Source organism: Poecilia reticulata, linkage group LG19 (genome assembly GCF_000633615.1).
Source record: "Poecilia reticulata strain Guanapo linkage group LG19, Guppy_female_1.0+MT, whole genome shotgun sequence".
Classification (NCBI taxonomy): Eukaryota; Metazoa; Chordata; class Actinopteri; order Cyprinodontiformes; family Poeciliidae; genus Poecilia; species Poecilia reticulata.
In genome coordinates, this window is record NC_024349.1 from 23,266,845 (window position 1) to 23,279,164 (window position 12,320).

Below are 12,320 nucleotides of genomic sequence, written 5' to 3' on the forward strand. Positions count from 1 at the left end.
AGGCAGGAAAAAAGCGGCAGAGGATCCCCAGACCTGTCAGCCAGGCTGGCATGTTTGAAACAACAAGCTTTCAGATCAAACATGATTAGTGTAGGCTGCTAGCATCGCATGAGATCATTTCTGCGTGTTTTGTGTGTGTGTGTGTGTGTGTGTGCGTGTGTGTGGGAGGGGCCGCTCACTTAGTGGCACCTAATGCTCGACGCGCATCAGGCCCACTTCAGCCCCGGCAATCATCACACCGCATGCGGGTGAACGCGTTCAGCTGGACTATCACAAAAAGGCTATTTACATGAATTTGCTCTGCGTGCATTCAGCTGCAGAGGAGCCAGCCCTTCAGTGCGCGCGCTCACTCCGAGTCGCACCGTGCGTCCCGCGCGCTTCACTCTCTCTGCATTCACCGGGAAGGGGGAACAAACGGGGGTGGGTTTATGTGTACTTTTTTTTAGGAATCCATGAGACAACATAACCCCCGCGGGGTCAGCTCACGTTGCCCGGGTTTTATGGTTGCGTGGAAACATAAACGACAACGACAAAAACAACAACAACAAAAAAGAAGAAGGTTTTCGGTCAGTGGAGAGGAGCCGCGCAGTGCAGGAGCCGTTTCCAGAGGCGCGTCCGCGGCTTCCCGCAGCGGATCGGGCGCAGAGGGTTAGAGGAGCAGCCTTGTTGGCGCGGACCGACCAGCGGGGGAGCCGCTCCATCCACCCAGAGACGCGCCATGGAGAGGAGAGCAGAAACGGGAGCAGCGACGTGAGTGCGCGCGACGCCCATCAATACGCGTAAAGGTGTCACTGTAGAGTGTGTTCAAAATGAGTTCTTACCCAAAAAAGAAGAAACTAATATTAAACTGAACTTAAATTAATTTTATATTTTGAGTACATTTTCTATTTAATTTTTTATATTTGACCAAGTATTTACACGTTTTTTTTAAGTCTTCAAATACCTTCACTATATTGACGGCATCGTTGCTTTTTATTAGTCTATCCAAAGCTCATTATTTTAAAACAATAAAAACACGGTTTTCAAGCGCTATATAAATTTGAGGTATTACTATTACAATTATTAAAGAGCCGCTTTTCTGCTTGTCGATTCGTGAAGTCCAAAAGGTTGTTTTAGCAGTTCTATGCAAAGCCTGTCATCATCGTTAATCAGCTAAGGAACATAAATTCAGGTTGCATAATTTCAAAAGTAGGGTTTTTTTTCTTTCAATCCCCCCCACTTTTTTTTTCTAATTGCTTTATATCCAATTCAGAACCAAGAAGTGAATGGATTCCATTAAAATGTCTGATCCATACAGTTAAACTGACCGCTTTGATAAATATTTGCTGCATTTCATTTGCTTTGATGGTTGTGTTTGAGTCCCCCATAATGGCTCCCTTATGCAGCCGGTGGCTTTTTACAGAGCGGCCCTGACAGCGGGGAATTTATGAAGTGAGTCTGACCTGTGGCTGCTGCGACAGCGCCGGATTTATTCCCAGAGCGTTGCATTTCCTGCGTAAATTAAAAGCGGCATAAATAACAATGACGGCAAAAGTCCATCAATTTTAGGGCAACACCAGCAGAGCCTCCATCTGACTTATTGTGTTTGCTGTCCCACCCTTACACTCCATCTCTTTCTGTCTTGATCTCATCCAGAAGCAACTTGCCTCCATCTTCAAGCACTTAACTCTTCCTCCTGTCGAACATTTGCCCCTTTCCTCCATATCTCATTAGTGTCTTGCAATGTCCTCTGTGTTGTCACTGTAATCTTACCCCTCGCCTTAAATCCCCTTGATATCATTCTTTCTCCCACAAGCCAGAGCTCCTCATGTGTCCAATTTCACTTCTTGTTCACATGTTTTCTCCTCCTTCTCCTCTTCCTCCTACTCCTCCTTCATCAGTAGCCCTCTTCTGCTCCCCAATTATCTCTCGCTGAAATACCAGCCTGGCAAACAGGAAGGGAAAAATGCACCCTTTTGCAAAGGCCTAGTGTCAAATGTACTTTGTACTTGCATGCTGTTGTATTTTTTTTCTCCATGTGGTTAAACATTGTCTCATGTTGGTCTTGAGGAAGATGCAGGGATACAGTGCTCCAAAAAATAGCTGCTTTATGCACTGCAAACACAAACACCAGTGTTATTAATAAGGATTTTATGGGATAGACCAACATAAAGTAGTGCATAATTTGCATATTTATTTTCCTTGTTAACTTAACTGCCATGGACAAAGAACAGATAAAAAAAATCTAATTTAAATGAGCTAACATTTAGGATTCTCTGTGCTTTTAAATCACTGACAGCACATCAGTTTTTTTTTTATTTGTCTGTTTGAAGTTGTAATTTTCTCTGGCAGGTTGAGATTTCGGTCAAAGACTGCAAGACCGACATGTCATATACTGATGAATTATTACAGATCATAAAAGTGTCTAACTGATCTCTCACAGCAGTGCTCTGAATCTATTTTAGAAGGCAACTTTTCTATTCTGGGGATGTAGACCAAGCACAAGTGGGGTTCTTCCTGCACGGGCTTTTAGGTTAAGACGCAAAAAGAGCACACTTGTGGGGCTTTCTGTATCTAGTTTAAATTTAGATTTCTCATCTGTTGGTAACAAGTGAGAAACTAACTGCTGATTGCAGAGATTTCCTTTGAGATGTTTAACTTGCTCCGATTGAAGCTGCAGATTTAGCTTCATTTGATTAAATGTACAACTGGAAATAGAACATAAAGATGCCATGTGTGGACAGGCAGAGAAGAAGAAATTTAGGGTGTTTTCACACCTGATAGTCTAATAGGCTTGGGTCAATTGGGGATCAAATCAAAATAGCAACATTTGTTACATTTTCAATTGGTGTGGTTCTCTGTCACACTGCACTGTGTGAAACCAAACTCTTTGGAAAACCTGTCCCTTTTGCCCCCTTGCCTGTGGTGACGCTGCACCAAGGACCACTGAGAGAAATAACATGAAAACCTCTGAAGAAGACACCGAGTGCAACTTCCTTCTTCTTGAAATGTAAACAAAAATGGAATAGTATCAGATTTTAGTGGTTGTAGGATTTCTCTTTTTTTTGTCTACAAGCCATTTCTCCTGATATAGCTAGACCCTAGCATTTGTTTTAATAGTATTTACCCAGAATGCCCTGCACTATAGTTTACTTATTGTTTGAGTTCACGTCAACTGAACAGAGACCTCGGTTTTCAGATGGACCACAGTTCACTTTTTTGGTCTGCATCTAAGTTTGATTCACATCTACCCAAATGGACCAACATTTCTAGGCAAACAAACTAGAATTCCTTTTGTTTAACTGTGACCTAATCTGTTTTAATCTATTTTATAAAATCTTAAAGTCAGTCCAAGACAAAATGTGAAAAAAGGGTATTGATACTTTTGCAAGGAAAAGTGAAATTCCATTGGCTCTTTGGATCAAAACATTTCTCCTGTTTTCCAAACGAAGATACGACTGCTTAGCTGTTTTTCCAGCAATCACACAGAAGCAGCACTGTCCTCAACCCACCCGTGTCATGCGATACTTCAAGGTACATAGAGGTCCGTTTCATTTTGTTATCTTGGTAAGCAGATCTTACCCAGTCTCTTGGCATTTAGAAGAAATTAACAAGCGTGATTGAATTACTTTTTGTTTTTTTCCATTTTGTCCAAGCACAAAGACGGGGCATCACACTGTCAGGTTTGTTGGCCTAGTTGCTGTTTACGATGTTAGCATTTACCTCAACAAAAGGATTGCATGGCCAACGGTGATGCTACACTCACTGAGAGACTTTTCTTTAGGAGGATTAGTAACAGGATAGGCGGTAGTCCTGATCAGCTATTAATGAAGTGTGTTAGGGTGGGTAAGGCCTGCTATTTTCAATAGCCGAGGTACAGAAAATAAACTGTAATTTAGAGGACAGATGGACAAGCTTTGTGTTACTTGCACTTCTGAGCAACTGCGCCTTTTAGTGACTCGTTCAAGAACATTTTAGCAATAAGCAGAATGGTAAACTATTAACTCGGAAATTGCAGCCAGATTTAGATCAGGTTCAGCTTGTAACATTTTGTTTCACATGATGTCGGATCAGTATGTTAACGTAAGAGTCTGAAATAGCCACGCGTTGCAGGTTCGTCAATTATAAAAGAGGCAGAGCGACACCAACCACTTTTTTGTGCTTGTTTATTGTGCAGAGTTAAAGCCATGTGTTTGATCCTGTTTTTTTTCTTCGTTTTTAATGGTCTGTTTAACAAAGTAGAGCTCTTTTTCTGACCACCTCCATGTTAAATTGAGCATGCAGCTTTCCTGCTGCCTCCACACTGCAATTAGATAAAAGGCTGTACCCCCAATAGATGACAACTCTGTTTGAAGAATGGCACTTGCATTTTATATTTTTCCATTTTTTGTTGTTCAAAACATAGTCCTCTCTCCTTCTCTTCTGACTATGTGTTGCTTTTCCCGCTGTAGGTTCGTCAGCACCAGGGGAGGTTGATGTGGACTTCCACCCCGAACTCCTGCGGTCTTCCCTGGAGCATGCCCGTAGCCCATCATGCACCTGGCTGCAGTCTGGCTGCTGCGTTACTCGGTGGTCATGTGTTTGCTGTTGCACAGCTTGGTCTTGATGGCCTTCTGCTTCCATCATGCTGCCACCACTTGCTCCAAGAGGTGCTACTGCTCTGAGACGGAGAGTGGAGGCAAGACGATGCGTTGCAGCAATCTGCAGCTCACGGAGATCCCGGAGGACATCCCCAACGACACGCAACGCGTCTACCTTGACTTCAATCTTCTATCCGCAGTTCCAACGAACGCGTTTGCTGGTTTGACCCACTTAATAGAACTGGACCTGTCGCACAACGAGATAAGCCAGCTGGAGCCCGGAGCATTCAGAGGACTCGGCTCCTCCCTGCAGTTCCTGGATCTGTCTTCAAACAAGTTGGTGAACTTTAACCCTGATGCCTTTGAGGGCCTTCGAGCTCGCGCCAACCTGACGAACAATCCGTGGCTTTGCGACTGCAATCTGCAGATGGCATTGCCCCGGGTGGACCTGGAGCCAGCCTCGCTGACGGGTATAGTGTGCCAGACGTCTGATCCAGAGGAAATAGGAGTTCAAGGACTTGCGTTCCTGTTAGAACCGGATATAGACCTGTGTGTGGTGATGAAGAGGACTACAGATGTAGCTATGCTGGTTGTTATGTTTGGCTGGTTCACCATGGTCATTTCCTACCTGGTCTACTACGTCCGTGCAAATCAGGAGGATGCCCGCAGACACTTGGAGTACCTCAAATCGTTGCCCAGCAGGCAGGGCAAGTCAGAGGAGTCCTCCACCATCAGCACTGTGGTGTAATCACAAACAGAATCTAAAATCCTATATCACCACAAGCAGGTGTGGCATGTATCTAGACAGTAATTGGGAATCTCAAGGATTTCCTTGCTGTTGAAGAGAGGAAATAAAACATTTTCGTACACAGAAAGACTGAGATGGATGTAATGTAGTCTGGATAAATAATTCATCTTTCTGGAGGCCATTAGAACTTTTTGTTGGCTGAGTTGATGGCCTTGCCTGTGCACTAAGCAAGTAAAAGCAGTGAACTCCAGATATGGGATACAAATGGGTTTTATCCAGTGGTGCATGTATCGCAATGCTCCTCTACAGTGGTCAAGACGCAGTTAGCAATATCAATGGTCTGACAGTGCTATTATCACGCTCTGCGTAATATGTTTCTCAGCAGAGTCCTAATATTATAGACCCATCTAATACAAGTAAAAATGGCATTTTCAAGTTAATATGTTGTTCTGTGAATTTGTCTTATTGAAAACAACAAAAACAGCCTGCTTCAGAGTAGTTAATCAAACGTTTGGAACTTTAACACATTTTGCAGGTGTTACAGCTGCAAACGTTGGTGTATGTTCTTAGCTCAACACAAGGTAAAGCATAACTGAAATGAACATGAAATATGTGTTATGTGTTGTCCACATTAACTACAATGACAACTGCCTTCCTACGCAATTCCACTTGATTCTCATCTCCCTTCAATGCACCATCTGAAATTTCTCCGACTTCATTTCTCTAGTTGATTTTCAACCGGGCCAATCAGCTAAAAGGAGGAGTTGTGAACAATGGTGATTTAGAATTGTAATCTGCCTAAATAGGGTTGTAGTTTGGCAATGGCAATGGAGCGGAGGATGTGAACAAAGACATTCAGTCCGCGTTTTTCATGCTTCCAAATATTGAGCAATTTAAATTGGAGCAAGAGGAATGTTTAAGACATTTTATTGCTGGCAAAGGTATTGTATAGCTCAGCACTTCTCTCTTGGCATCCTTGGGGGATGGTAGTTTACAACGCACATAATTTCCAGTAACTTTCAAAGCTTACTGGAAATGCGTCATGTCCAAACGTTAGTCTTTGGATAAAATCAGGTCAAACTTAAGAGAGTCCACACCTCCAGGAAGCAGTCATTTCACAATAGCCGAAGGTCCAGACCCTTTGGATGACGCAAGGAGTAGAACAAGGGGGGGGGATTGTACCAGGGTAGGTGTACATATGTATTTAACTCATTTTCTGCAGTAAATCTAAGTTCTAAAATGATATCCCAAGCTTTGTACATTTTTAATCCATTATCTGAAATGGACTGTGATGGACTGGCGACCTGCCTGAGGTGTACCCCGCCTCTCGCCCATTGACCGCTGGAAATAGGCACCAGTACCTTCCCGACCCTACTAGGGATGTGTGTAAGATGATGGATGGATGGATGGATGGATGGATGGATGGATGGATGGATGGATGGATGGATGGATGGATGGATGGATGGATGGATGGATGGATGGATGGATGGATGGATGGATGGATGGATGGATGGATCTGAAATGGAAAGATAATGACACAACTGCTAATTGAACAAGACATAAATTGACAAGAAGTAACAGCCCAACGGTAACTCTAGAAGCCACAGACATTTACAGCTGAAGAAGAATCTGTTTAATGGGACAAGAAGTTTTCAGTTTTACATATCTGACCTTTGTAGAAGAATAGCATTAAGAAAGCCATTGCTAAAAGGTCTCATTTCCAGCTTGCCACCATGGGTGGGTGCCTAGAGAGCTGCGAGCAAAGAAGGTGCTCTCGTTGGATGTGACCAACACTTAACTACATCCAAAACTCTGTGTGTGTGGGAGGGCGGGGAATGTTCACCCTGAATATACCATCACCATTGTCAGACATAATGGTGGCAGCATCATGTGGCAATTCTTTTCAGACATGCCACATGATGCGTAGACCCCCTCATTAGGAGACTACAAGGGAAGATGGCTGCAGTTAAGTACAGGAAAATCCAGTAGGAAAGATTTTGAGGCAGCAAAAGACTTGAGACTGGAGCGAAAGTTCACCTTCCTACAGGGAAACAACCCTAAACGTTCAGTCACAATGGAATAGTTTAGATCCAAGTGTATTCATCTATAAGAATGACTCTATCAGAGCATAGATGTAAATCCAACTAAGAATCTATGGGAAGGATAGTCAGATCAGATAATCTACCCGATCTGACTGAGCTTTGGCTATTTTGCATAACAAAAAATAAATAAAAAATCTGTTTCTATATAAGTTTAGGGAGATAAACCCCAAATGACTAGCAGGTGTAAAAAATGGCTCTGATTGACTCAGTGAGGCTAATGACAAATGTAAACCACACTTTTCTGATTTTTATGTATGAAAACATGTTAAAACTGTCCTCATTCCACTTCACAGTTATGCAGTACTTTGTGTTGGTCAGTTAAAATTCCTACGCAAGTATGGAAGTTTGTGATTGCAATGTGGAGAAGCACGAAAAGGTTTAGGGCTAAAAATACTTTTTCTAGGCAGTCAATTTTAATTATATAAAAATCAGCTTCTGTGATTTATATTTAATTCTTCATTTATACCAGTTGGATGTGGTAAAAGAAAATGCTTCAGACATCCCACTTTATTATTAAGATGTCAAAGTAGATTGGTCTGACAAATAAATATTCAAATGGTGCAAGAAATGTGAGAACAGCAATCTAAACAAGGACAGTTTCTATATTGAGGTTTGAAAATGACTGTCACTCGGAGTAATTACAGGAACATGAAGGACTCGCCAATGACCATCTTATTTGGATCTGTGATTCCAATTTGGGGGGCTCAAACTTCACTATGTCAGACAGTGGAGGCTGAAATAAAAATTCTAAATTATTGCAAAGTGCATTATTTTTGGCACAGGTGAAAACACTTAAATGATGAGAGAAAATGTAATTACCATAATCTTTTAGGTTGTTTCTGTCGTCAGTATGTCTTTGTCACATGTATTTTCTACGTGATGCAGGGACTTTGCAGATTTGTTATTTTGTGGTTGTAAAACTGGAAGCTTTTGGTCCTCTTAACTAGATTACCTCAGTTGCTGTTTTCTTTCCATCTAACATCCTTATTAAGCAGCCAGGGTGTCTCTATGAATTATCTATAATGCAGTCACTCCCGTGTGCTTTATAAATAACATTTAAGAGGTCATGGCCGGTCAGTCCATTAAAGGAGGCAGCAGGGAAGTGAACTTTCCATTTCGCCGGAGAGTATGGCAAAGAGCAACACACACAAATGCATTTGAGCTCCTACTGATGAAACCGTCAATACCAGGCCAAGACTGCAAAAACAGGGAAATGCATTTGAACGGGAGGCATAATTGAATCCATTACTGCCCGAACCCCGAGATGTACTCATCGGCTCTTTCTCCAGCGGAAAACAGCCCGATGTGGTGCTGAATAATGAAATCCGATGTCCGAGATGTGGGAAAGGGTTGTCAACAAGGGTTTTCCTTGTGTTTGACACACTAATGCCTCCAGAGCAGAGCGAGACCTATAAGTTATTCATGAATATCACAAAAAAAATAACTTGTGCAGAAAGGCCGGGACTGTACCCATCATCTTCTGTGACCTACTTGTTGGGAGAAATGAAAGGATAATGCCACAGGGGATCAGTGCCTCTCTGCCGTCTGACTTACATTCGTTGGGTGAAGCACTTTCCAAATGCCCTTGAGCTGCTGGGGAGTTTCCTGAGGAGTCATTTTATCCTCTCGCTTTGGTTCTTTAATGTTCATTACCAGGGTCATGCAGTTGTGTAAATGCAGTACCACTTCAAAATCTTTTCACTGGAAATATGGATACACTTTAGACTTCCAGTGATTTTATGGCATTCAGTGACATCTGAAGTAGGTTAATGTAGGAATCAAACTAACAGAGATGGAAATGTGAAACAAGAGTCTCACAAAGGAGTCGGGAATAATACATTGGTCTATTGAAGGAGAGAGGAGGAAGAAGTTCAAACCATGTCTTCTGTCAATCACTATGGTTAAAGATCTTATCCCCGACTCCAACATCTCTCCACCCGGCTGTCTAATCCATCAGCCAGTCAGAGATTCACAGTTAAAATTCCTTTACTGACACTGTGCAAGAAAGCACAACAAAATATTAAAAATAGCAACTATCAAGGACTGTTAAAAGAATAATAGATAAGTATATTTAATTAAGCATAATAGAATGTACTAATACAATATGAAAATATGGCAGAAACAACTGGGTTGTTAAGAGAATGATGATTGTTCAGGGTTTAGATTAATTTGTAGTGTTCACTGCAACAACTCTAGAAAGAAACGTATTTGTAAGATAAGACAAAGATATTCCTTTATTTAACCCAATGGGGACAAATTAAAAGTACTACAGCAGCACAAACACGAGTAAATTAGAAAATATCGCAATAAAATTAAAATTAAGCAGGAAATTTGTTCGATGATCTAAAACCTTCAAGCGTGACAAAACAGCAAACAGAACCCTTTAAGGAAGGGATGCCAAACTCATTTTCATTTCGGGCCACATCAAGATCATGACGGTCCACAAAGGGCTGTTTATGGCAGAATATATGAATAACCTATTAAAATATTATTCCTTTCAATGTACTCAGTGAGTAGTTCTTAAAATTGAATAACATTGGACATATTTTCCCATTTATGTCATTTGGCACAACAGAAATAAAAATATATTTGATTTGACTGATAAAATAATATTTGCACAGTTTTATGTGCCCTTCTTGAGTCTTCAGGGCCACATAAATAGGTATGGCGGGCCGGATTTGGCCCATGGAACTTGAGTTTGGCACATTTGCTTTAGGGGGTGAAATACTTCCTCACCAGATAGTTGCTTTTTGGTTAGTTTTAAGTAATGATTAATTGAAATAATCATTTTCATAAAATTTAATATTGCTATGGTGACAAGTCCCATTTAAAACATGGATGACAAAAACTGAAATGTGCATCACTTTTAGTGGCCTCATGAAATCATTACAGTAAAAAGAAACTAGAGCAACGAGGAAAGACTAATTACAACGCCTAGTTAGTGTTTCTTACGATTAATTGAGGACTTTTTTCAAATATGATGGGAACATCAATACTGAGTTGGTGGCAAATTGGGCCACTGGCTCCTTCCAACAATAAAAAACTTAAGATGTTTTAGTAAAGCAAAGTTGCACTCTGAGAGAGAAGTGAAGTCCTTTACAGCAACATGTTAACTTATACCTTAAGAACCTTATAAGAACAACTTACAGTAATCAAGCTGTTTCCACTGATCATATAAATAGTGCAAATTGGAATTCCGAAAATAAATATGCTTAATGGAAACATGTCAATTAAAAAAGAAAAAGGAAAAAAAAACTGCTTACATTTTCAATGAAAAAAATTTCCACTCGGATAAGGTCATTTTTAAACTGTATCAAAATTATTTGATTTCGCAAAACCACAAAACACTTTTTTGGCATCCCACAAGTCATGTGATCAGCAACCGGATGTTACTACTGACGGAAAAGACAAAGAAGTAACAGAACAAGATGATGGCGCGGCATGTTATTTTTAGTGACTTATCATGTGAACAAACTTATTCAGGTGTAATCTTAATTGCATTTCTTATTTAATGGAAGCACTGCAAATGCAAAATGTTGTATTTCTGACGTTGACAAAGTGTTGTGCATATTTGTAATGGAATCGCAGCTGGATTTGGACTGTGGGGGTTTGGGGGGAAGCTGGAGTACCCAAAGAGAACCCACACATGTACAGGGAGACATTTACAGATAATTATTAATTGATATGCTGGCTGTTTTTTTTATATGCCATATGTTTTCTCACCCACGCCCCATTTAATCAGCTCCTATGTTCTGATTTGTGGAGTTCGTTGTGCAGAAAATGATATTGATCTCAAGGAAGCCCTGGAGCAGTCTCCCGTGACGAGCAGGAGGCTCAACAGTACTAAAAAATAGATGGTAAGCCTCTCTCCCTGACATTTCCTGCCACACACACACACCAACACACACAGCCGCGCGAGCACGGCTTTGCTCCGTTAACACACTCTGGTGGTGGCTTTGAAAGCAGCCGCTCCTAAAGGAAAGCCACTCGCCACAAGAACGGACAAACTGAAAACTATTAGCAGACATGCGTGTCAGTATTTCTCCCGGCCGATTCGAGTGTGTTCCTTCTTTTGTTCGGCCGTATGTACGACAGGTGTGTTTGCATGGCCTGAGCGAGGGTGGAGGTAACCCGACGCCTGTGTTCTCCGACACACACATCAATGTTGCTGAGGTTAATTTAAATTTCAAGGCAGCTCGGCTTGCCCCATCTGCAACCTGGGACACGTTACACTGGTGTGAGCATTACAACTGCTGGGTAATGGGACACAAAGTGGGGGATAAGGTGACTCATCCAATCCCACAGAGCGCAGGCCGGCTCGGAGTTCAGTTGCAGCTGAAGTGCTTTCAGGGTTTGAGGTCTGTTGAGCCAAGGATCCGACGGGCCGCCTGAGAAACGGCATCTTTTAGAGAAAAACTGAAGCGATAAAAGATGAAATTTAAGAAGAAAAAAACCTAAAGATTGGACATTCAATTCCCTTATTAATAAATGAAGAATAAAGCATACACCTGCTTTGGGTGAGCTCTGTCACCAGTTATGTTGAAGGAACATAAATCATTGCATATGTTCATGTTATGTTTTATAGCAGAGTGAGAGGCTTAAATATGAACTCATTTGTTAAAAATGCACTGAAAAAAGAAAAGTGATCCAACTTTTAAAAAAAGTTGATTTATTACAAGTACTCAAATTAAGTTTATCCAAGTAAACGTATTACATTTATTAACTTGTCATATTAAACAAACTTAAATAAATCAAGTTTGATTAACTTCATTTGACTACATGTAACCAAAATTTTAATAATTGATATAAATAGGATAATTACGAAACAATAAAATCAAGAAAAATAAGAAAAAAGATTTTTCCAAATCAATTTCTTTCAACTTTAACAAAAGCTGCAGGTTATGCATTTGG

At 41.1% G+C, this 12,320-nt stretch overlaps 1 protein-coding gene across 1 annotated transcript; it reads left to right on the plus strand.

Moving 5' to 3' along the window:
• lrrc3ca (leucine rich repeat containing 3Ca) lies at window positions 1-5,747 on the plus strand. Its single transcript, XM_008437862.2, has 2 exons — window positions 1-750; window positions 4,431-5,747. Exon 2 carries the CDS (start codon window positions 4,513-4,515, stop codon window positions 5,305-5,307), a length of 795 nt encoding a protein of 264 aa, XP_008436084.1. The 5' UTR covers window positions 1-750; window positions 4,431-4,512; the 3' UTR covers window positions 5,308-5,747.
• The last annotated feature ends 6,573 nt before the right edge of the window (window positions 5,748-12,320 follow it).

Coding starts and splice junctions, on each gene's coding strand:
- lrrc3ca (XM_008437862.2), top strand. CDS start 4,513: ATGCACCTGGCTGCAGTCTGGCTGCTGCGTTACTCGGTGGTCATGTGT.